General features: G+C 36.8%; 1 protein-coding gene and 1 pseudogene across 1 annotated transcript; both read left to right on the plus strand.

Moving 5' to 3' along the window:
- The first annotated feature begins 14,361 nt into the window (after window positions 1-14,361).
- LOC106077361 (plasma kallikrein-like) lies at window positions 14,362-18,735 on the plus strand. The gene is made up of 2 exons (XM_056045704.1): window positions 14,362-14,463; window positions 16,701-18,735. The coding sequence occupies exons 1-2, from the start codon at window positions 14,443-14,445 to the stop codon at window positions 17,703-17,705; spliced, it is 1,026 nt and encodes a 341-aa protein (XP_055901679.1). The 5' UTR covers window positions 14,362-14,442; the 3' UTR covers window positions 17,706-18,735.
- A 596-nt stretch (window positions 18,736-19,331) lies between these two features.
- LOC129921708 (calreticulin-like) lies at window positions 19,332-21,945 on the plus strand (annotated as a pseudogene).
- Window positions 21,946-23,243: the final 1,298 nt, after the last annotated feature.

Below are 23,243 nucleotides of genomic sequence, written 5' to 3' on the forward strand. Positions count from 1 at the left end.
TAAATGATAAGAAACTTGTCTTTATCCAACAGATATAAACACAATATTCCATGCCAATGTAGAAAACTACGAGAATGCTGGGTATTTTCACAAATGGCGGACAAACTATAAATAGCTAACTTTTTGGTATGTCCGGGGTGCAAATTCAGGAACTGTTGACAGGCTAGATCTCTGTTTTACTTTTAATGTACGTGATATTTTGTTTGCAATTTTTCACACTGCTGAGTCAAAGTTCAACTTGAGTCAAAGTCCAAATTGAGTCAAAGTTCAAATTGAGTCAAAGTTCAAATTGAGCCAAAGTTCAAATTGAGTCAAAGTTCAACTTGAGTCAAAGTTCAAATTGAGTCAAAGTTCAAATTGAGTCAAAGTTCAAATTGAGTCAAAGTTCAACTTGAGTCAAAGTTCAAATTGAGTCGTCAAAGTTCAAATTGAGTCAAAGTTCAAATTGAGTCAAAGCTCAAATTGAGTCAAAGTTCAACTTGAGTCAAAGTTCAAATTGAGTCGTCAAAGTTCAAATTGAGTCAAAGTTCAAATTGAGTCAAAGCTCAAATTGAGTCAAAGTTCAAATTGAGTCAAAGTTCAAATTGAGTCAAAGTTCAAATTGAGTCAAAGTTCAAATTGAGTCAAAGTTCAAATTGAGTCAAAGCTCAAATTGAGTCAAAGCTCAAATTGAGTCAAAGCTCAAATTGAGTCAAAGTTCAAGTTCAAGTTTACTGAGTCAAAGTTCAAATTCAAGTGCTGCAGTTTATAACAGAAAATAGTTCAAAGAGGAAGCCTTAGACTTTCACTCGATGACTTTCAACTTAGTTAAACACAAAAGACCCCTAACAAGACATAATGTAGAATAACGAACGGTTAAGTGATAATATCGATAAAATAACGGGGAAAAAAACCTGTCACGTGATAACCTTTGTTGATTAAATTTAGATCGTAATTTGTATAGAAGAGATAGAGAAGCACGTGACTCAATGTGGTTTGTTTACGATTGGTGAATGAGGTCCAAGATGAACTGCCAGGCGTTGAGATAGTCTTATAAGTGCAACTCAATTCTTTTTGATTTAGTTGCCAATAGTGACCTTGCCATTGTTTAGTTAGTTCAACTTACAAATATCCAACCAATGAAATGAAAAGATGTGGAACACTGAATTTAAATCTTAGATTACCATTTTACAAACTAGGGAATCGGAGATGCTTAGGATTTAGTAATCTTTTTTAAAAAGAAAAATTGAAAGTCATTTGAAGGACATAGCTAATCAAGATATCAAAATAAATGGTGTCTATTTAGACGAAGGTCACTCTTCAAGGGACATTCAAATGACATTATTTTTTGACGCGTATTACATCTCAATAACACTTTTTTTTTAGACATTATCAACTGACCTTCACATTGACCTTTCCAAACTCAAAGAGAGGCTGACATCTTCAGCAAATGGCCATAAAATCTTTTTATTTTTGTAGATCAGTGGCAAGTTTCTATGTCTGGGATGTTTATAAAGATACTTCCTGTACTCCTTAGAGCTCAACCGTATCAGAAATTATGGTATTTTGATTGTCTAGACTCTAGACAGTTTTAATATAATTAGACTTCTCATCACATTCAAAGTCCGCATCACAAACCAAGAAATCAGAGACAGGGTTACTGTAGCGATCGGAGCCCATGACGACCTGCTAACTATTGTGAAAAGACGAAAGCTTAAAACCTATGGCCACATTACAAGATCTACGGGGCTCGCAAAGACCTTCCTTCAGGGAACAGTGCCAGGTTAAAAGAAGAAGAGGCAGACAGAAAAAGCGATGGGAGGACAACATTAAAGAAAGGACGGGCCTGCCATTGAGAGAGGTTCTAAACAAGGCAAAAAAAAAAAAGGGGGAGGAATGGAGAAAGACGGTCGACAAATCTTGCCTGGTGCCCCAACGGTCCAACAGACTAAGGGATAGGTAAAGGTAAAGGTAAAGACTTCTCATCAGGTCCACATTTAACGAGAAGCGCAGTAGTTTACAGGGCTACGCTTATCTAGCCGTGATCTACTTAATTTGCCTCTTTCAACGCAGACAAATCCGTTGTCTGCCTGTAGTTTACCTAGGTTCTCTTTTCTCGCCCTTTACACCACTCTCCGGCAGTAGCTTTCCTGTTAGTTCCCAAGAAGCATCCCGCGGCCTGAAGAAACTGCTATAGACAGGGCCGGTCCTACAGGTTGCGGGGCCCACTGCGGCGGCATAGGTTTTTCAGTGGCCCAAGACCGGCCCTGGCTAGAGATCTATTAGGAAAACAGTCATCAAAATAAAGAATGCTCATGGGAATTGTTCACATTTTATTGTCATAGTTTTAGACCGTTTTCATGAAATGCAAGATACTGTATTAAGTTGAGCGGAGTGAGAAAAAAAGCAAATTCACAATGGTGGTCTAGTTTAGCTTGCAGAGTATATTCGTTTTTATATATAAATAGTGTGCATTGTGTTTAGTGACGCTAAAATGTAGTGACGTAGACACACAGAGTAATGACGTTGCAGAATAGGAGTACACAAGAAGGGAATAGGTTTGAGCTTGAAGCAGGGGCGGACTGGCTATATTGGCATTCGGTCAAATGCTCGGTGGGCCGGCACCTAAATGGGCCAGTAGAACCACAGTAATCATCTTTTTAAAAAAAAAATCACGTATGTTTTATAAGATAAGGGCCGCATGGATGTCACTTCGGCACGTATTAAATTGTGGAAGATTTTCTAGTATTCGCTTACAAAAGAGGCCCTCTGGGTGAAGTGTACAGCTATCGATACATTATCAAACTCGACAGAATGATTTTGAGGACATTTCGACCTAGAATTATCTTATCTTATATAATACAGACGTTACTTCAAAAAAGAAGATGATTACGTCCTACGCGTCATGCATTTAGTCATGCATATTAACCAATGACTTAAATTCTGCCAAGTCACTGGTTTTCCTGGCTAGCTCAGGCAACCCATTCCATGCTCTAATAGCACTAGGGAAGAAGGAGCATTTGTACAAATTTGTCCTAGCATATGGGACGAGGAATGTGATTTTTTTTGGATTTCCATCATATAATATACAATTTATGGGCCGGACGAAATAGAGAGGCCCGGGCCGATTTTGACACCCAGTCCGACCCTGGCTTGAAGTTTGAGGCAAGAAGCAAGGTAAATAGACTGCTAGGAAATATCGACTGATTAAGAAACATAGAACGACCATTCCATAATGTAAATAAGCAAAGTTGAAGTCTTTACAAGTCTCATTAAGTGTATAGTTGTTAACTTATGTGTGTGTCACTAGAATATGTCAAACTCGTAGTTAGTATATTAAGTCAGTAATCTTGTGAGATCAAGTCAAGTCAATAGTATCAAACAGACAACACATTCAAGTCCGGACACCCTACTGATTGAAGCTGTGTTTCCTGAACGCCTTAAGGTAGCATGCAAACCTTTCCCCCCCCCCCCCCAATAGGTCCACCAAAATGTTTGGGCCTGATAGCAATGAGCTATTAGATCAAAAGTGCGCTATACAAAGTCATTAAAGAAAAATTAATATGAGAACATAAAAGTTCCAATAAGTAAGACAAATGAAGAACTTTTTACTTGATCTGTTTTTAAAGGAAAAATTTGTGTCTATATCAATTATTTAAATCTATAGGTTGCTTTTTTTTCCTGGGTATGTGAAAGGGGAAATAATCTTGTATAAACAGTTATTCGTGTTTTAATTACTGAATCATATACCTTTGCAAAAATTACAAATTTAATTACTCCACACTATTTCTTTTACTATTCCTCCAATTAGTTATTGAAATTCATCAGGAGACAAAAAAAAAAAAAAAATAAAATGAGCTAAAATTTGGGCAGACACGGATCTCGAAATCGATTAAAAAAAAATTTCTAGAAAGTGGCAGTTTATGTATATCTTTGGAAGAAAATATTAGCAAATTGGTCACAAGGGGAAACTCTGGTTTGACAGTTACGAATTTTCAAAATATAATTATCTTTGAAATTTAATTTGGCCTCGAGGTATAGACTATCTTTATCTTCAACACTCGTACGCCAGGGTAATGTTCAAATCCTGATGAAAACTCGGATCTTTAGAGCGCCTCTGATTCCACCCAGGGGGGGAAAGTAAAGGCGGTTGGTTATTGTGCTGGCTAAATGACACCCTCGTTAACCGTGGGCCACAGGAACAGATGACCTTCATTTAGTTGACCTGGCCTATAGATTGCAAGGTCTGAAAGGGGAAGATTTTACTTTATTAAGGTGCTCAATACAAAATGTCCAGGAACATTTTGCGCACTGTCTTCAAAGCCTGGACTATAAGCCTATCCCCAGACTTTTATGAATCTATACCATATATCTAGATCCCTAATTCTAGTCTAGACTAATGTCTTTTAATGTTTCAATGTCTGGTTCTGTATCAGCAAAGTACAATATTTTTATACTGTATATCAGCATCATCATCATCATCAAACTCCAAATCCGCTCAAATCCTCTCTTGCAAAAACCCTGGACAGAAACCCTGCTGTCTTGCGTAGTGCATAAATGTCGCCATACAGGTCGAGAATTTTGGGTTTCCCAGACCTGTCGAGACAGAGATCAGCAAGTCTAGGGCAGTCGAACAGAATATGGGGCACGGTTTCCTCTTCTTCCCTACATATACTGTATGTAGATTTATACATACGTTTGACCAGGATTTTTCCTGGGGGAGGGGGTATCGTTCACTATTTATTAAGAGCAGGGCTGTTGGACGTAATCTTAAAGGAATAATTGTGTTTAAAAAAACAACAACTTTGAAATTATATTCTTGGTTTAAATGTTGAATATGAGATAGAGAGACAGGCAGAAGGACAGACAGACGGATACTTAGGAAGAAACATAAAGAAAGAGAGAGAGAGAGAGAGAGAGAGAGAAAGAGAGAGAGAGAAACTAATTACAAAGTAAGGTTTACACTAATTTTAAATTAAAAATAAGAACTTTTCTCCAATCGATTTTTATAACACATAAAGACAGAATGGACGAATTAGTGTGTAACAGAGAGAGAGAGAGAGACAGACAGACAGACAAACAGACAGACAGAGAGCGCTCTAAGAATATAGTATTTAATCTCTACTCACCTCTGGAGTGACATAAGTTCAAACAGTTCCCTTGATACTCTGGCTTGTTATCAAATACCACGTGACAATGTTTTTGTCCACATACATTTTTCTTCGTTTCTTTCAACTTCACCAAGACAGAGACACACTCAATACAACTACACCAAGACAGGGACACACTCAATACAACTACACCAAGACAGAGACACACTCAATACAACTACACCAAGACAGAGACACACTCAATACAACTACACCAAGACAGAGACACACTCAATACAACTACACCAAGACAGAGACACACTCAATACAACTACACCAAGACAGAGACACTCTCAATACAACTACACCAAGACAGAGACACACTCAATACAACTTCACCAAGACAGAGACACTCTCAATACAAATTCACCAAGAGAGAGACACACTCAATACAACTTCACCAAGACAGAGACACTCTCAATACAACTTCACCAAGAGAGAGACACACTCAATACAACTTCACCAAGACAGAGACACTCTCAATACAACTTCACCAAGAGAGAGACACACTCAATACAACTTCACCAAGAGAGAGACACACTCAGTACAACTTCACCAAGAGAGAGACACACTCAATACAACTTCACAAAGACAGAGACACACTCAATACAACTTCACCAAGAGAGAGACACACTCAATACAACTTCACAAAGAGATAGACACACTCAGTACAACTTCACCAAGAGAGAGACACACTCAATACAACTTCACAAAGACAGTGACACACTCAATACAACTTCACCAAGAGAGAGACACACTCAATACAACGTCACCGAGATAGAGACACACTCAATACAACTTCACCAAGACAGAGACACTCTCAATACAACTTCACCAAGAGAGAGACACTCTCAATACAACTACAACAAGACAGAGACACACTCAATACAACTTCACCAAGACAGAGACACTCTCAATACAACTTCACCAAGACAGAGACACACTCAATACAACTACACCAAGACAGAGACACTCTCAATACAACTTCACCAAGACAGAGACACACTCAGTACAACTTCACCAAGACAGAGACACTCTCAATACAACTTCACCAAGACAGAGACACTCTCAATACAACTTCACCAAGAGAGAGACACTCTCAATACAACTACAACAAGACAGAGACACACTCAATACAACTTCACCAAGAGAGAGACACTCTCAATACAACTTTACCAAGACAGAGACACTCTCAATACAACCTCACCAAGACAGAGACACACTCAATACAACTACAACAAGACAGAGACACACTCAATACAACTTTACCAAGAGAGAGACACTCTCAATACAACTTCACCAAGAGAGAGACACTCTCAATAGAACTTCACCAAGACAGAGACACACTCAATACAACTTCACCAAGAGAGAGACACTCTCAATACAACTTCAACAAGACAGAGACACTCTCAATACAACTTCACCAAGAGAGAGACACTCTCAATACAACTACAACAAGACAGAGACACTTTAATACAACGTACCGCCATAGTCACCGAAGATCTGTTTGCTCAACAAAATCAAATGTTAACACATCCACGGATCTGGAAACACTATCTCTTGTCCTTAAGTTCCTTCTATCACATTGTCTCCACCTTTTCATTGAGTTAGTTTTCCATATATCAAAAATTATCTTAGCACTGCATTGTCTTGCATCGTCACACAGTCAATTTCAGTTTAAAATAAAAACACTTTTACCATTCTAGACTTATTGTACTATTTCCTGTTCCTACACATATCCTAGATTTAACCAACTCCTAGACCAGATACCAACTCCTAGACCAGATACCAACTCCTAGACCAGATACCAACTCCTAGACCAGATACCAACTCCTAGACCAGGCCTCAGTCCTATTCTCTCCTAACCAGAGATATACTCCGTAAACTTGTCCTAGACATAATCTGGAGAACAATTATCAGATACATGCTAAACATATTTCATTTATATCCTATAAAAAATCAGACTTTTAATGGATGTGTTCTAGTCATCCCATCTAGACTAGTCATACTCTAGACATGTGCTAAACAAATCCTTAGTCAGTACCTAGATATACACTGGATTTGTTAAACTCAACTTTCAAAACTATAACCTTGTTACCGACCCGAAACGAAAAGTTTTACTGCACCAACACACACACACACATATTTACACACACACACACACACACACAGAGTAGAATAGTTATATACTTAGCTCACTATCTTTCCTTCGAAATTAAAAAAAAAAAAATACCAGAGAGGAAAAAAAAAAGCATATGGTGTTAGCTCAGAGGCGGATACTTGATAGGGTTTTAATTCTTAAAATGTGTTCGTTAGCTTAAAGTTGATATTTTAGATTTCTTGATGAAAGGATTTAAAAAAAAATCAACAACAAATAAACAAAATATAATAAAAATTGTCGGATTTAGCAATAAAGAATGTCGATTAACCAATAGAAGACGGGGTCTGTTCGGATCACCGAATGCGGAATATTGTAAACGCATACAATAAAACAAATTCCTATGGGGGTAATATACAGGAGAACAAAGCGTTATTCGTAGTAGCTTACCATTAGTAAAAGAAACAAAAGCTGATTTACTGATATAAAGGATCGATTATTAGACCCCACACTTATACTTAAAGTTAGTTTGTTTAGTTCAGGTCCAAGGTCTGAGTTCAGCATGAAACATTATTTGTGTGTACAGTTCAATCCAGTAATAAAAGAAATTACATATGCTTGGGATATTCTGACATATAAAAACCTATTTTAAAACAACTACCAACATTACTTATATATTTGAAACTTACGTTTTTTTAATACCAAAGTAGTTCTATGACGATTGAAAATAACATTTACGCCCATGGCGATTGAAAATAGCATTACTGCCTTTTATGATTGAATATAAGAGGGCCTCATGAGTGAAAGTGTAGGGGGGGGGGCTGATTTAGGGCCCGTAGTAACCAGACATTTATGACCCACTAGTACCCCGCCCATAGGATTTACAGCTTTTTCGAACACTACAGATATAGCAGAGTAGGAAGGGTGAGGCAGTCCCCTCTTAGCAAACAATTGTAGGAGTTTTAAAAACCAGCCTTCGGATTAGATACAGCTCAAGAAAAGTAAAGATAATAATTGGAAAACATTTACCAAAGACATTGGTCAATAGTGTGTGGCGCAAAATTGTTATGGGTTAAATTATATTAGGGTCTCGGTTTTCTGATAAAGTTGTAGGTCTATTAGGGCTACATTATACTGCATTCCTCATCAATCTCCGGACTCAAAGACAAGCCTTATTATACTGGTTAAGATTGCATTGGGTTAATTTGTACTGGCATAACCAGATCAACGATAGAGCACGATTGTGAACCCCCTCGTGGCGTCAAAAGTAAAGGAGGTTTCCAGATTTACAAAATATTTACTTTTTAACTCTTTCACTCCGAAGTGACGATACCATCGTTGATTTGACCATTTTGTTAAATTAAATTAATGTTTAATTTTATAAACGTTTATTTTGTGTTATATTAAAAGAGCTTTGCATTCTCCTTTAAATCTGTACCCAAATAAAACATTTACTGATAACAAACGACAAAGCTATTGAAGCTTAATCATAATAGGGGAGTGAAACAGTAATTAGCAGATGAAGAATTCCGCAGAAACGCGGACAAAAAATTACGGAGAGAAAGAGTTAACAAAATATACAAAATTTTATACAAGAAAATACGTGAAATTAAAATTACAATGACTTCATTTCGTTCTTCATATACTTGTGTTAACATTTATTTATAATTGAAGTGCATTTATTTTAAAGCTTGATGAGAGATGGGCTATCACGTGATAAATTTCGGCATTGTGTATTGGTTAGATTTCTCTTGTCTTTAAATGAATTAAATCTTATAAGATAACTGCAACATTTGCTGATTCTTGTCCGCATGTCCGCTTGGTGGCAGAAAGTATAGCAGCTGTTACATTACCTCATGCCCGCGTAGAGGCAGAAAACATAGTATGATCTGTCCGCGTAGAGGCAAAATTATAGTATGATATGTCCGCATGTCTACTTGAGAGTCAGGCGGACAATTTGCTAATACTGCACATCCTTTTCCCTGTAGCATGGCTCAGTGACCAGCTTTCTTCTAATGAAATACAAGTGCCTTCACTATTAACCAATTTTATAACAGAATCGGACTTGTGGTTATCACGACACTGTAACATTTAGCTTTGGTTGATCAGTCTATTGGATGGTTGTCTGTTCTTGCGGTTTTCGTGATAGACTGTCGTATGGATTTATTGATGGTTTAGGGTTCAAACCCTGCCCAATCCCATCCTCCGTCGTCCTGCGGGAGGTTTGGACTAGGAAGTAAACTATCTTCAAATCTGAAGGAACATCCGAAACATGTAAAACATTTTACAAACATTTTACAAACATTTAATGAGGTCAAGAGCTAAAGGTCAAAGGCTTATGAACTCTGTCTCTATTGTCCTTTGACCTGTAGTCAGAGATGGCAATGTATGGACCTGTGTGCTATAGACAATTCTATAAAGCGGCAATGTGTTTTGAAATGTGGAGAGGGGTGGTGAAGGGGAATCGAATGTTTAAACATTGTGTAACCAACGTTGTTACTTGTGACACTTGACACAACAGAAGGATTCTAGTTTGACATACTCGATGAGCACAGTGGAGAGCCTTAATGGAAGAAGTTTCAGAATGATATAATTATGTGTAGGTTCACGAGACTTAAGTCCCTTAGGATGTCTCAAAGTCATGTTTTATGTCGCTGAACAAAGTCATGTTTTAAGTAACTGAGCAAAGTCATGTTTTAAGTAACTGAGCAAAGTCATGTTTTAATTTAAAGTGACTGAACAAAGTCATGTTTTAAGTGACTGAACATAGTCATGTTTTAAGTGACTAAACAAAGTCATGTTTTAAGTAACTGAACAAAGTCATGTTTTAAGTAACTGAACAAAGTCATGTTTTAAGTCACTGAACAAAGTCATGTTTTAAGTGACTGAACTAAGTCATGCTTTAAGTGACTAACTAAGTCATGTTTTAAGTGACTGAACTAAGTCAAGTTTTAAGTGACTGAACAAAGTCATGTTTTAAGTAACTGAACAAAGTCATGTTTTAAGTCGCTGAACAAAGTCAAGTTTTAAGTAACTGAATAAAGTCATGTTTTAAGTCGCTAAACAAAGTCATGTTTTATGTCGCTAAACACAGTCTTGTTTTACGTAACTGAACAAAGTCATGTTTTAAGTCACTAAACAAAATCATGTTTTATGTCGCTGAACAAAGTCATGTTTTAAGTAACAGAATAAAGTCATGATTTAGGTAACTGAACAAAGTCATGTTTTAAGTGACTGAATAAAGTCATGTTTTAAGTCGCTGAACAAAATCATGTTTTATGTCGCTGAACAAAGTCATGTTTTAAGTTGCTGAACAAAATCATGTTTTAAGTAACTGAATAAAGTCATGTTTTAAGTCGGTGAACAAAGTCATGTTTTAAGTCGCTGAACAAAGTCAAGTTTTAAGTAACTGAATAAAGTCATGTTTTAAGTCGGTGAACAAAGTCATGTTTTAAGTCGGTGAACAAAGTCATGTTTTAAGTCGCTAAACAAAGTCATGTTTTAAGTCACTGAACAAAGTCATGTTTTAAGTCACTGAACAAAGTCATGTTTAAAGTGACTGAACAAAGTCATGTTTTAAGTCACTAAACATAGTCATGTTTTAAGTGACTGAACAAAGTCATGTTTTAGTTAACTAAACAAAGTCATGTTTTAAGTGACTGAACAAAGTCATGCTTTAATTGACTGAACAAAGTCATGTTTTAAGTGACTGAACCAAGTTATGTTTTAAGTGACTGAACAAAGTCATGTCTTAAGTAACTGAATAAAGTCATGTTTTAGGTAACTGAACAAAGTCTTGTTTTAAGTAACTGAACAAAGTCATGTTTTAAGTCACTGAACAAAGTCATGTTTACATCTAAGTCTCTATCTTTGTTATGGTATGTGTGTGTGTGTGTGTGTGTGTCTTGTGTGTGTGTGTGTTGTGTGTGTGTGTATGTGTGTTTCTGTGGTCACCCTGGGATGATGTTATCGATTTGTTGTGAATGATACAACATAGCTGGCATTGTGTTATTTGGTCTTATTTAGGACAGACGGACTCCAGACAGGAAACTGAAAAGTTGTTATTGTAGTGAGTTAGATTTTAGTTTAAAAAAATATAATGACCAAAGTCCTCTACATTTATTTGTATCTCATGTCAACATAATTTTGTCTACATTAAAATAAAAGTTATATTTAGTCTTTTTCACAAGGAAGCCATTATAGTTATTTGAAGTTTTATTGGTTAAGATTTTTACGCCTACAGCGGTGTAGTTGTCTACCAGCAGTTTGGTGCTACAGATCAACGGCCGGCAACAGCAATCGTATAGTCATTGGCTTCTAATATAATGGCAAGGTCTTCGATTACAAAGATTGAGATGCGTGCGGTGTTTACATGACTACGCAGACCCCGTTGCGACCTACATATTTTTTTTCCGCCTCTCTAGACAAAGCCTTAATCCGCCGGCGATCTTTTTATGCGAGCTTAAAGGAGGGCGGCGTAACAGAGTCCGTAAGCGCTATGAAGATCAACTCAGGCGTTATTTCGTATTTGCTGGCATAGAGGATTGTAGCTGGCAGCAGATGACCTCTGAAAGAGACATTTGGAAAGTCATCTAAAACTGCCAAGGACACGGTTTTGTTTTATTTATTTAGTTTTAATGTCGTCTGCTCTATTTCATTTCTATTTTCGGAGTGATGTGGCCCGCGACAAAAATGCTCGTGTTTTATTAGGCCCTCGGGCTGAAGAAGGTTGGGAATCACTGTATGAAATGAAATCAGAGAGATACAGGCAGATACAGATACAGGTAGATACAGATACAGGCAGATACTGATATAGGCAGATACAGATACAGGCATATACAGATATAGGCAGATACAAATACAGGTACAGAAACAGGCAGATACAGATACAGGCAGATACATATACAGGCATATACAGATACAGGCAGATACAGATACAGGCAGATACAGATTCAGGTAGATACAGATACAAGCATATACAGATATAGGCATATACAGATATAGGCATATATAGATACAGGCATATACAGATACAGGCAGATACAGATACAGGCAGATACAGATACAGGCAGAAACAGATACAGGCAGAAACAGATACAGGCAGATACAGATACACACAGGCAGATACAGATACACAGGCAGATACATTTACAGGCAGATACAGATACACAGGCAGATACATTTACAGGCAGATACAGATACAGGCAGATACAGATACACACACAGGAGATACATATACAGGCATTACATGCAATAAATATCTATAATTTTCGCTAAACTAATCTAAAAGTAAAGTATAATTTAGATTTCGAGGTAAAGTGTAAAGTTATTTTGCAATGGAAGAAAAAAAAAACAACAAACAATTGATTTTTTTTTTATTACGCATGAAAACAAAATGGCTGACTGGCTAAGTCTTGTGACAACCTGTCTTATCTCCCTTTCTGTTGCACCACTTGAATCTAGTCAGACATTTTTATTGGACTCTTTTTTTTTAATAGTTGTCTGATAACTCAAGTATCATATACCCCCCCCCCTCACCAACCTCTTCCTCCGAGTTCATAATTTAACACAAATGCGGATGGCTCCCCCCCCCCTTTCCTCTCACACACTCTTTACTTAACACACACATACACAAAAGATTATCTTAGAATTGGTATCAAGCGTTATGGAAAGTATATGCGTATTTATGATGTGACCATTAGAAAAGGTGAGCAGATGGTTTTGGTTGCGTAGGCCGGAGTAGATTCCTATAAAATCACAATGTGGTCTGTCGTAGCGCAAGTGAATAAATGCTGGTGTAAAAGTTAAAGAAAGGGGAGACAAGCATGAGACGTGTGACAACAAGACGTGTATATTTTAGAGTTATATTACTTTGTTTCAAATAATTCGGAAGTGGGGCTATCTACGAAGATCTGATTTCTGAATTTGTGAACATGCACTATTTACATTAGATTTTTACCAAATATTTAAATTTTTACTACCTTTACTATTTTAACTGTGAATAGACCTTAATTTTAATGATATGACTGTATAGAATCTGGCCCTTGTTGTTTAGAGAGAGAGTAGTCCTTAAGGGACTGCAGGCACGACATGGCCTAAATTGTGCCGATGTGCCTCAAATCAACAAATCAAATCAAATCAAATTCAAATAATTCTCTTCGTGGCCCAACCATGAGGGACACCACGAAAACGTCATGGAAAGATAACTCTTATTTCTGCAAGTCGGACTAGAGTTAACCCACGTAACTTTCGCGGCGAAAAAAAAATGAAAAAGGGGGGGGCGGAGAACAAGTAATTTTCTCTGTATTCACCCGTCACTAAATACTAATAGTGGCGTATGGTACGCCACGGGTCGACTAGTCTTGTTTAAATTATTATATCCCTCGTGTTTCTACATGCATCCAATCTCAACTTGAATCTGTTTTTTGAGGTTTCTTTCTCAAATAAGCTTGTTTATGGTTATTTCAATTTCTACACTACAAATTTAATACGCCTACATCGACTAGAATGGCGGAGTGGTTTAGCACTTGGTTTCCGAACCGAAGTGTCCAGGGTTCGAAACTTGGTGAAGACTATAGAAGCGGCATGATAAAGGGAAATAAATCTTAGAGCCCTGATATTTAATACCTAGAACTTTGTACCACATCTATATATGTGGTGGGGGCGCGGTGGTTGAATGGTTAAGCGCTTGGCTTCCGAACCTGAGGTCCTGGGTTCGAATCCCGGTGAAGACTGGGATTTTGAATTTCGAGATTTTTTAGGGCGCCATTGAGTCCACCCAGTTCTAATGGGTACCTGACTTTAGTTGGGGAAAGTAAAGGCGGTTGGTCGTTGTGCTGGCCGCATAACACCCTGCTCGTTAACCGTTGGCCAAAGAAACAGAGGACCCTAACATCATCTGCCCCATAGATCACAAGGTCTGAAAGGGGAAACTTTTACTTTTTTACTTTATATATGTGGAACTAATTCAAATATCAGAAATAGGACCCTTTAAATTGAACTTGGCAGGTTTCGACAATAGAAATGTAAACAATTTAAGTCATCTGATGACACTGGTCCGTCTGTTGCCCACTCACATGTTCCTTGCAAACTAAGTCATTAATTACTTTTTTCTTTTTTTTACACATGATGACAAGTGTGTTGTAAGTTAACACTCTATATGTGTGCTTGTCTTTTTCGTGTGTGTTGTCTTCAGTGTTCAAAGCCTGTGTTACAATGCACGCGAATGTGTCTAAGGTAAGAAACATTAAACTGTTAAAAGTCTAGTATTTTTACAAAGCTTATATCACTCTCTGTCTGCTAAAACGTTTCAACACGTTAATTTTCCTTCAAGCATTCTCGGATCAAGTTGAAACTTTGCCCAATTATTCATTAGCGAAGGCAATACAATAATGTAGATCATATTAGTCAGGAATTAATTTCTTCACTCTAAGTCTACTCATCTCTTAGTTATCTTATCTTATTGCATCTTATCTTATAAATTGGGGACGTTACTTCAAAAGAGAAGATAATTACGTCCTGCGCGTATCCTTGTGTCAATTTTGTCATGCATGCTAATCAGTGACTTAAACTCTGCCAAGTCGTTGGTTTCCCTGACTGATTCAGGCAACCCATTCCATGTTCTTAATAGCACATGTTCAAATTTGTCCTAGCATAGGGAATAGTTATCATTTTGTTGTCCACTTTTCCTGATAATAATAATAATAATTAACCAAATTCCGATATTTACACCCCAAAACCTCCACCATAAGGCTATACCTGCCCCGGAAGGATGGAGGCCGTGGATTGCAGAACATCATCAAACTGTGTAAGACGCAAGTTTCCAAAATACGATCAAAACTGCACGACTCCAGCAATGAACTAGTTTCCTTCCTACGCAAATGTGACTATGATTCAACCCCATAGAACCTACACAATGTTGATGTTAATGTCGGTTTGGACGACGTCGGGCATGAGATTCGCCAATGGGAAGAAAAAACACTCCACGGAAAATTCCCGGCTTTATTACATGGGGACAACATTGACAAGGCTGCTTCCTTAGCATGGCTAAAAAAAGCAGGTCATCCTTACCCTGAAACTGAAGGCTTTGTCACAGTAATACAGGACAGAGTAATTAGAACAAAAAATTACGAGAAACATATTCTAAAACTCAATATTGTTGACAAATACCGAAAATGTGGAAATGTGGGTGAGTCAATTGAACACATATTGGCGGGATGTTCAGCCCTATCGGAATCTGCCTACCTAGGTCGCCATAACCAAGTTGCAAAGCTAATACACCAGCACTTGGTTTTGACACACAATTTGATGGGTAAGGATACTCCTACATATTATAAATACTCACCACAAGAGGTTCTCGAGTCTACGGATCATCTACTGTACTGGGATAGGCCTATTTTGACTGACAAAACGGTAGATTTTAATCACCATGATCTGCTGCTCATCGATAAAAAAGAAAAGGCCGCTACCATTATTGACATCGCCGTACCACTATCTCATAATTTAAAAAAAAACTGAGCTGGAAAAACAACGAAAATATGGGAACCTTGGCTTGGAGATTAAGCGTTTATGGAAATTATCTAAAACAACAATATACCCCATTGTCATATCAACCGAGGGAATAATAACAACTGACCTCACAGATACCCTGGCATTCCTAGGAACATTCTCGTTGCCTGTCAGAGGGCGGTACTGCTGCAGACCTGCCACATCACCAGAAAATTCCTCGGTGGAAACTGATAAAGGGACTACGATGAATTTTGTTTCTCTTTAACGAAACTCGACCCTGGCAGCGCCAGAGAATGAATACTCGTTCTTTTATAATAATTACCTTTATTGTCCGTATGGAAATTTGTCTTACAATTTGTGCATTACATCAAACAAAAAATATTGTCCCAGAAAGTATAAAGACAGTTGGATATAATTGTATTGGTCTATTGATACATCTGTTAACCGTACACTTATAAAGATTCGATGTCCAGGTAACATCGAGAAAACTGTGTGAAGTGGTGGCAGCGTAGTCGAGAGGCTAAGAACGCTTGATCTTAGCTTGGCTTGGCTATTTATAAATAGGGCTTGAGATTCAACACCCGACTCGGGCAGAGCTTACCTAAAGGCAGCACGGAAAAACCTCCTCCCAGATACCCCCTCCCCCCACTGGTCCACAAATGAGATTGGACCAAAGCGGCGCTCTGAGTATGCTGTAAGCATGAACGTAGCGCTATTTAAAAGCTATATTAATTGTGTTACTAAATAAGTGAATCACCCGCTAGAAAAAAAACTGAAACCAGTTTGTAAATCTTGAGCGACATAAAATCGTCTGATCAACAATAAAATCATTGAAGAGACACTTATTTCGATAGTTGATTTTTTACATAGTTGATTATTGATTAAAAAAAAAATAAAGTAAAAATCTTTGTAGACTCTTTTTGATTTTTATAGTCCTTTTATTTGGTTTTGTTTTTCTTTTGCAGCTTCTTTTAAATATTTTAGTTATCCCAAACCTCATTGAAGCGTGTCAAAGATCTTCACCTCCCCACGAATGTCATCGCCCACACTGGACTCAGCCTCCGTCGCCTGACAAAAGTCCATACGTACCACCACATACTACTAAGACATTTCATGGGAGAACATCAGGTGAAAGCTTGTATACGCAAAACAGCAAGGATTGGTCAGGCCAGACGGAAGTAACGACAGCAGACGACACACGTCACGACATGGACATTCAGCTTAGCAGTTGCGGCACGATGGCAAACGATCCTCAGGGCATGATCATAAATGGCGTTTTGGCTTCTGAAAAGTCCTGGCCGTGGATGGGTATGTTAAAGGGCGAGAGAGGACTGTGTGGGGCAGTGCTCATCTCGGACCGGTGGGCCCTCACCGCTGCGCATTGCCTCCCCAATGTATTTGATTTGACTTTTGGGCAAAGAGACAGAGCCCGCTGGTCGAACGGAACTCAGCTGCGTAGCGCTGATATCGAAATGGCTCATCCTGAATATGACAAAGAAAAAAAGATGGCGGACATCGCCCTTATTAAACTCAATGAGTCGATCGAAGTGACTGACTCTGTACACCCAATCTGTCTGCCTGGTCCCGACATGACGTATTCTGCCTGCTACGTCACAGGGTGGGGTCGCAACTCTTTGAAGAGTGAGAGTAGTTCAAGGTTTCTCAAACAGATCAAGGTCAACATCATGCCGCAGAACGCATGCGCGTACAAGTGGAAGTTAGACGGTGTCCATATCACCAAAAAGCATCTCTGTCTAAAAATAGACGAACCTTGGCCGCATCCTGGGCTGTGCAGTGGAGACTCGGGGTCGCCATTGAGCTGCAAGTCCAGCGACCGGTACTACGTCATAGCACTGGGCGAGTTTGTAGAGACCGGATGTCAGAGGAAATATTATCCTGATGTCTTTACGAGAGTATTTCCTTACATGGACTGGATAAGAAAAACAATAAAAATATATGGACTGGATTAGAAAAACAATTAAAATAATTTAAAATTCATGGACTGGATTAAACGAACAATAAAAATAGATGTAGTGGATTAGAAGAACAATGAAAATACAAGGATTGGATTAAGCAAACAAAAGAATTCATGGATTAGATTTGAATAAAAATTACAAAACATAGTCTAGATTATAACAATGTAAATATAGGACTAGATAAAAAAAAATAAGCACCATTTCCTGGTCCCATTTCAGAATTTGGGTAGAAAGACAATTTGGGTAGAAAGACAATTTTGGGTAGAAAGACAATTTGGGGAGAAAGACAATTTGGGGAGAAAGACAATTTGGGGAGAAAGACAATTTGGGTAGAAAGACAATTTGGGTAGAAAGACAATTTGGGTAGAAAGACCCGCATTTCCTCAGGCAGCGTCTTAAAGTAAGTGGAAAGAAAAAAGATCTGCGTGCCGCTTGAGATAAATGAATTAGCTAATGTAGATGTAGAACTATCACTAGAATGGAGTATATCATGACATACCATGAGTAGACTGAACAATGAAATGGTTTCGCTTAGTATTACATTTCTATTTTTACATATGTTTGGGTTAGGGTTAGGGTTATATATTTATATATATATATATGTGCGACAAAACTGTATATTTGTTTTCGTAAAGGTAATACTTTGTGAGCATTATGACTTAGTAGTAATAAAGTGTATTTTTTTTTCTATTTTTTTTTTTATACAATGCATTGTTTCGCAGATAATTTCCGTATGAAATTTATTGAAGACTATATTCTATTCGGGTTCGAATCTCGGCTAAGGCAGGGATTTTGAGCATTGAGATTTTTAGGGCGCCTCTGAAACCATTAAACTCTAACGAGTACCTGACACTTATCGGGGGAAAATAAATGTACCGGTACTTAGTCGTAGAGTTGGTCACACAATGCCATAGATAGCCGTTGGCCATAGGTTTGAAAGGATAATTCATAAATAAATATATTGGTGGTTATTTCTTTCTATTCTACCATCGTAGAGGATTGTCATATACTTTCAAATCTGTACCTTACATTTAGATCTTTTATTTTTTAAATAAAAATTTGAAAAAAATCTGCTTTCTCATGTGCTACATTGCTTTTGTTTTTTTAACAGCTCGTTAAGTGTATTAAAATATGCATAGACCATTTTCACATAACTAAAATGTGAAATAAGTTTATCCTATACTTGCACAACGTATTGCTAACAGATTATTTCCAAAACAAGTAAATAATTATACACGTTGCTAAGGGTTTGCTTTTGCAGACCCTGCTGTTTACTTCAAAGAAGAATTTGACGATGGCTGGCAAGACAGATGGGTGGAGTCAAAGCACAAATCAGATTTGAGAAAGTTCAAAAGGTCAGCTGGAAAGTTCTATGGTAATGTTGAAAAAGATGCAGGTCTTCAGACATCAGAAGATGCAAGATTCTATGGTACATCTATGATACGCCTGGTCGTGCGGTTTGCGCGCTGGACTGTCGTTCAGATTTATCGACGGTCGAGGGTTCAAACCCTGCCCGCTCCCATCCCCCGTCGTCCTGCGGGAGGTTTGGACTAGGAAGTAAACTATCTTCAACTCTGAAGGAACATCCGAAACATGTAAAACAAACAAACAAACATCTGCTAGATTTGACAAGTTTAGTAATGAAGGAAAAACTCTAGTCATTCAATTCACTGTGAAGCAGGAGTAGAACATTGATTGTGGTGGCGGCTATGTAAAATTGTTCCCTAGTTCCTTAGATCAAAAAGACACGCATGGAGAGACACCTTATAATATTATGTTTGGTCCTGATATCTGTGGACCTGGCACTAAGAAAGTTCATGTCATCCTCAACTACAAAGGAAAGAATCTTCTTGTGAAGAGGGATATCAGATGCTAGGGCGATGTATTCACTCACTTGTACACTTTAATTGTGAAACCAGATAATACTTATGAGGTTAAAATAGATAATGAAAAGGTTGAAATAGATAATGAAAAGGTTGAAATAGATAATAATGAAAAGGTTGAAATAGATAATAAAAAGGTTGAAATAGATAATGAAAAGATTGAAATAGATAATGAAAAGGTTGAAATAGATAATGAAAAGGTTGAAATAGATAATAAAAAGGTTGAAATAGATAATGAAAAGGTTGAAATAGATCATGAAAAGGTTGAAATAGATAATGAAAAGGTTGAAATAGATAATGAAAAGGTTGAAATAGATAATGAAAAGGTTGACATAGATAATGAAAAGGTTGACATAGATAATGAAAAGGTTGAAATAGATAATGAAAAGGTTGAAATAGATAATGAAAAAGTTGAAATAGATAATGAAAAGGTTGAAATAGATAATGAAAAGGTTGAAATAGATAATGAAAAGGTTGAAATAGATCATGAAAAGGTTGAAATAGATAATGAAAAGGTTGAAATAGATAATGAAAAGGTTGAAATAGATAATGAAAAAGTTGAAATAGATAATGAAAAGGTAGAAATAGATAATGAAAAGGTTGAAATAGATAATGAAAAGGTTGAAATACATAATGATAATGTTGAAATAGATAATGAAAAGGTTGAAATACATAATGATAATGTTGAAATAGATAATGAAAAGGTTGAAATACATAATGAAAAGGTTGAAATAGATAATGAAAAGGTAGAAATAGATAATGAAAAGGTTAAAATACATAATGATAATGTTGAAATAGATAATGAAAAGGTTGAAATAGATAATGAAAAGGTTGAAATAGATAATGAAAAGGTTGAAATAGATAATGAAAAGGTTGAAATAGATAATGAAAAGGTAGAAATAGATAATGAAAAGGTTGAAATAGATAATGAAAAGGTTGAAATAGATAATGAAAAGGTTGAAATAGATAATGAAAAAGTTGAAATAGATAATGAAAAGGTAGAGATAGATAATGAAAAGGTTGAAATAGATAATGAAAAGGTTGAAATACATAATGATAATGGTGAAATAGATAATGAAAAGGTTGAAATAGATAATGAAAAGGTAGAAATAGATAATGAAAAGGTTGAAATAGATAATGAAAAGGTTGAAATAGATAATGAAAAGGTTGAAATAGATAATGAAAAAGTTGAAATAGATAATGAAAAGGTAGAGATAGATAATGAAAAGGTTGAAATAGATAATGAAAAGGTTGAAATACATAATGATAATGGTGAAATAGATAATGAAAAGGTTGAAATAGATAATGAAAAGGTTGAAATAGATAATGAAAAGGTTGAAATAGATAATGAAAAGGTTGAAATAGATAATGAAAAGGTTGAAATAGATAATGAAAAGGTTGAAAGTGGTGAACTAGAAGCTGATTAGGATTTCTTGCCACCCAAGAAGATACCTGATCCAGATGCTAAGAAGCCAGAAGATTGGGATGATAATGAAAAGATTGATGACCCCAATGACACTAAACACGAAGACTGGGATAATCCTGAGCACATCCCTGACCCTGAAGCCAAGAAACCAGAAGACTGGGAGGACGATATGGATGGAGAATGGGAGCCTGCAATGATTGACAACCCTGAATACAAAGGTGAACGGAAACCTAAACAGATTGACAACCCTGAATGCAAAGGTGAATGGAAACCTAAACAGATTGACAACCCTGAATACAAAGGTGAATGGAAACCTTAACAGATTGACAACCCTGAATGCAAAGGTGAATGGAAACCTAAACAGATTGACAACCCTGAATGCAAAGGTGAATGGAAACCTAAACAGATTGACAACCCTGAATGCAAAGGTGAATGGAAACCTAAACAGATTGACAACCCTGAATGCAAAGGTGAATGGAAACCTAAACAGATTGACAACCCTGAATACAAAGGTGAATGGAAACCTAAACAGATTGACAACCCTGAATGCAAAGGTGAATTGAAACCTAAACAGATTGACAACCCTGAATACATAGGTGAATGGAAACCTAAACAGATTGACAACCCTGCCTATAAAGGAAAGCGGGTCCATCCTGAAATAGATAATCCTGAATACAAGGAAGATCCAAGCTATGAAGATTTTGGAGCTATTGGCTTGGACTTGTGGCAGGTGAAATCTGGTACTATTTTTGATAACTTCCTGATTACTGATGATGTTGCCTTTGCTGAGCAATTTAGAAAAGACACTTGGGGAAAGACACTTGGGGAAAGACACTTGGGGAAAGACACTTGGGGAAAGACACTTGGGGAAAGACACTTGGGGAAAGACACTTGGGGAAAGACAAAAGATGCTGAAAAGAAATGAAAGATAAACAAGACGAAGAAGAAAGGAAACAGAGAGAAGAGGAGGACAAAAAAGAGAAAGGATGAAGAGGAAGCTAACAAAAAGGATGATAAAGATGAAGAAGCTGAAGATGATGGTAATGATGAGGCTGATGAAGCTGAAAGTAACACAAAAGTAACACCCAAAACAGAGTTGTAGGCAGCATTTGTGATAGGTTGTTTTATCATTTTCATTTGTTCAGTTGTAGTATCATAATGTTCACATTTGTTATGACCATCTATAGTGTGCTGTTTTAATGGCATGAGTGCTTATTTAACAATGTTGGATCAAAAAAAAGCTGTGTGAAAAAGTGGACCTCTCATTAGGTTAGCCATAATAAGCAGTGCTGCAATTGGTGTACAATAGAAACATGCTTTGGTTACATTTTACATATTTATTTTGTATTGTTAAAACAAATGCACTGCCAGTTATGGTCCAAATATTTGCTGTATTCCATTTTTTTACATGCTGTTAGTCCTATATTTAATGTATGAAGTTGGCAGAGTTGAGTGAGTGTGTACTCTTACTGAAATGGAGATGCTGTGAATTTGTTCAATTTTTTGAAACTGTTTCGTATTAGTGATGCTAGAGTGAATGACGGGTGACATGTTTGTACAGTGGTGAATGTTGATAGTGAATATGGGGGACTGATTGATTACCAGATAAATTTATTTGGTATTAAATTTATTTCTTAAAAAAAAAAATTAAAAAAATAAAAATACGTAAGGTCGTATGTCTTGCTATTAATTAATATTTCTATTACAATTATTATATTTTTAGGTTAATCACTTTTCAATTGTTTATGATTTAATGCTTGTAAATTATGAGAACTTAAACACACAAAAAAAGAGGCATATAAAGCCCAAAAAGGAGGCAAAGAAAACAGGCCTAAGGCCCAGAGATGATAAAGCTAAAATTGAATAGCGCAAATTCTGAGATCTCCTAAAGAAAAATAATACAAGACGTGATAATGATTGAATGATGTACATTTTTCTGTGTTTATTAACCCAGTTCTAAGTTCACTTTGTTTTACATTTAAAAACTGTATGTTGTCCTCAGTGTTGAGTATAACAATGTTAATGCAACACATTTTTTTCTAGGAAAAAAAAAAGCTGTAGTTCACTTTGGTCTCTCTAGAAAATAAATAAAAAAGTTGGCTTCCGGTGAAGCAGATATTGTGGAACATTCAATGATGACAACTGCGTCCTCAGAAGTCTTCGACACTTTGTTTTTGTTGTCCTTTGTGTTGTGTATAAGATATTGATGTCACTACAAAAATT

The sequence above is a fragment of the Biomphalaria glabrata genome, chromosome 11, assembly GCF_947242115.1.
Source record: "Biomphalaria glabrata chromosome 11, xgBioGlab47.1, whole genome shotgun sequence".
In the NCBI taxonomy this organism is placed as follows: Eukaryota; Metazoa; Mollusca; class Gastropoda; family Planorbidae; genus Biomphalaria; species Biomphalaria glabrata.

Excerpts from the sequence above, each read along its gene's own strand:
- LOC106077361 (XM_056045704.1), top strand. The coding sequence starts at position 14,443 with ATGCACGCGAATGTGTCTAAG. Across the intron at positions 14,464-16,700 it reads TGCACGCGAATGTGTCTAAG|CTTCTTTTAAATATTTTAGT; the intron begins GTAAGAAACATT and ends TTTCTTTTGCAG.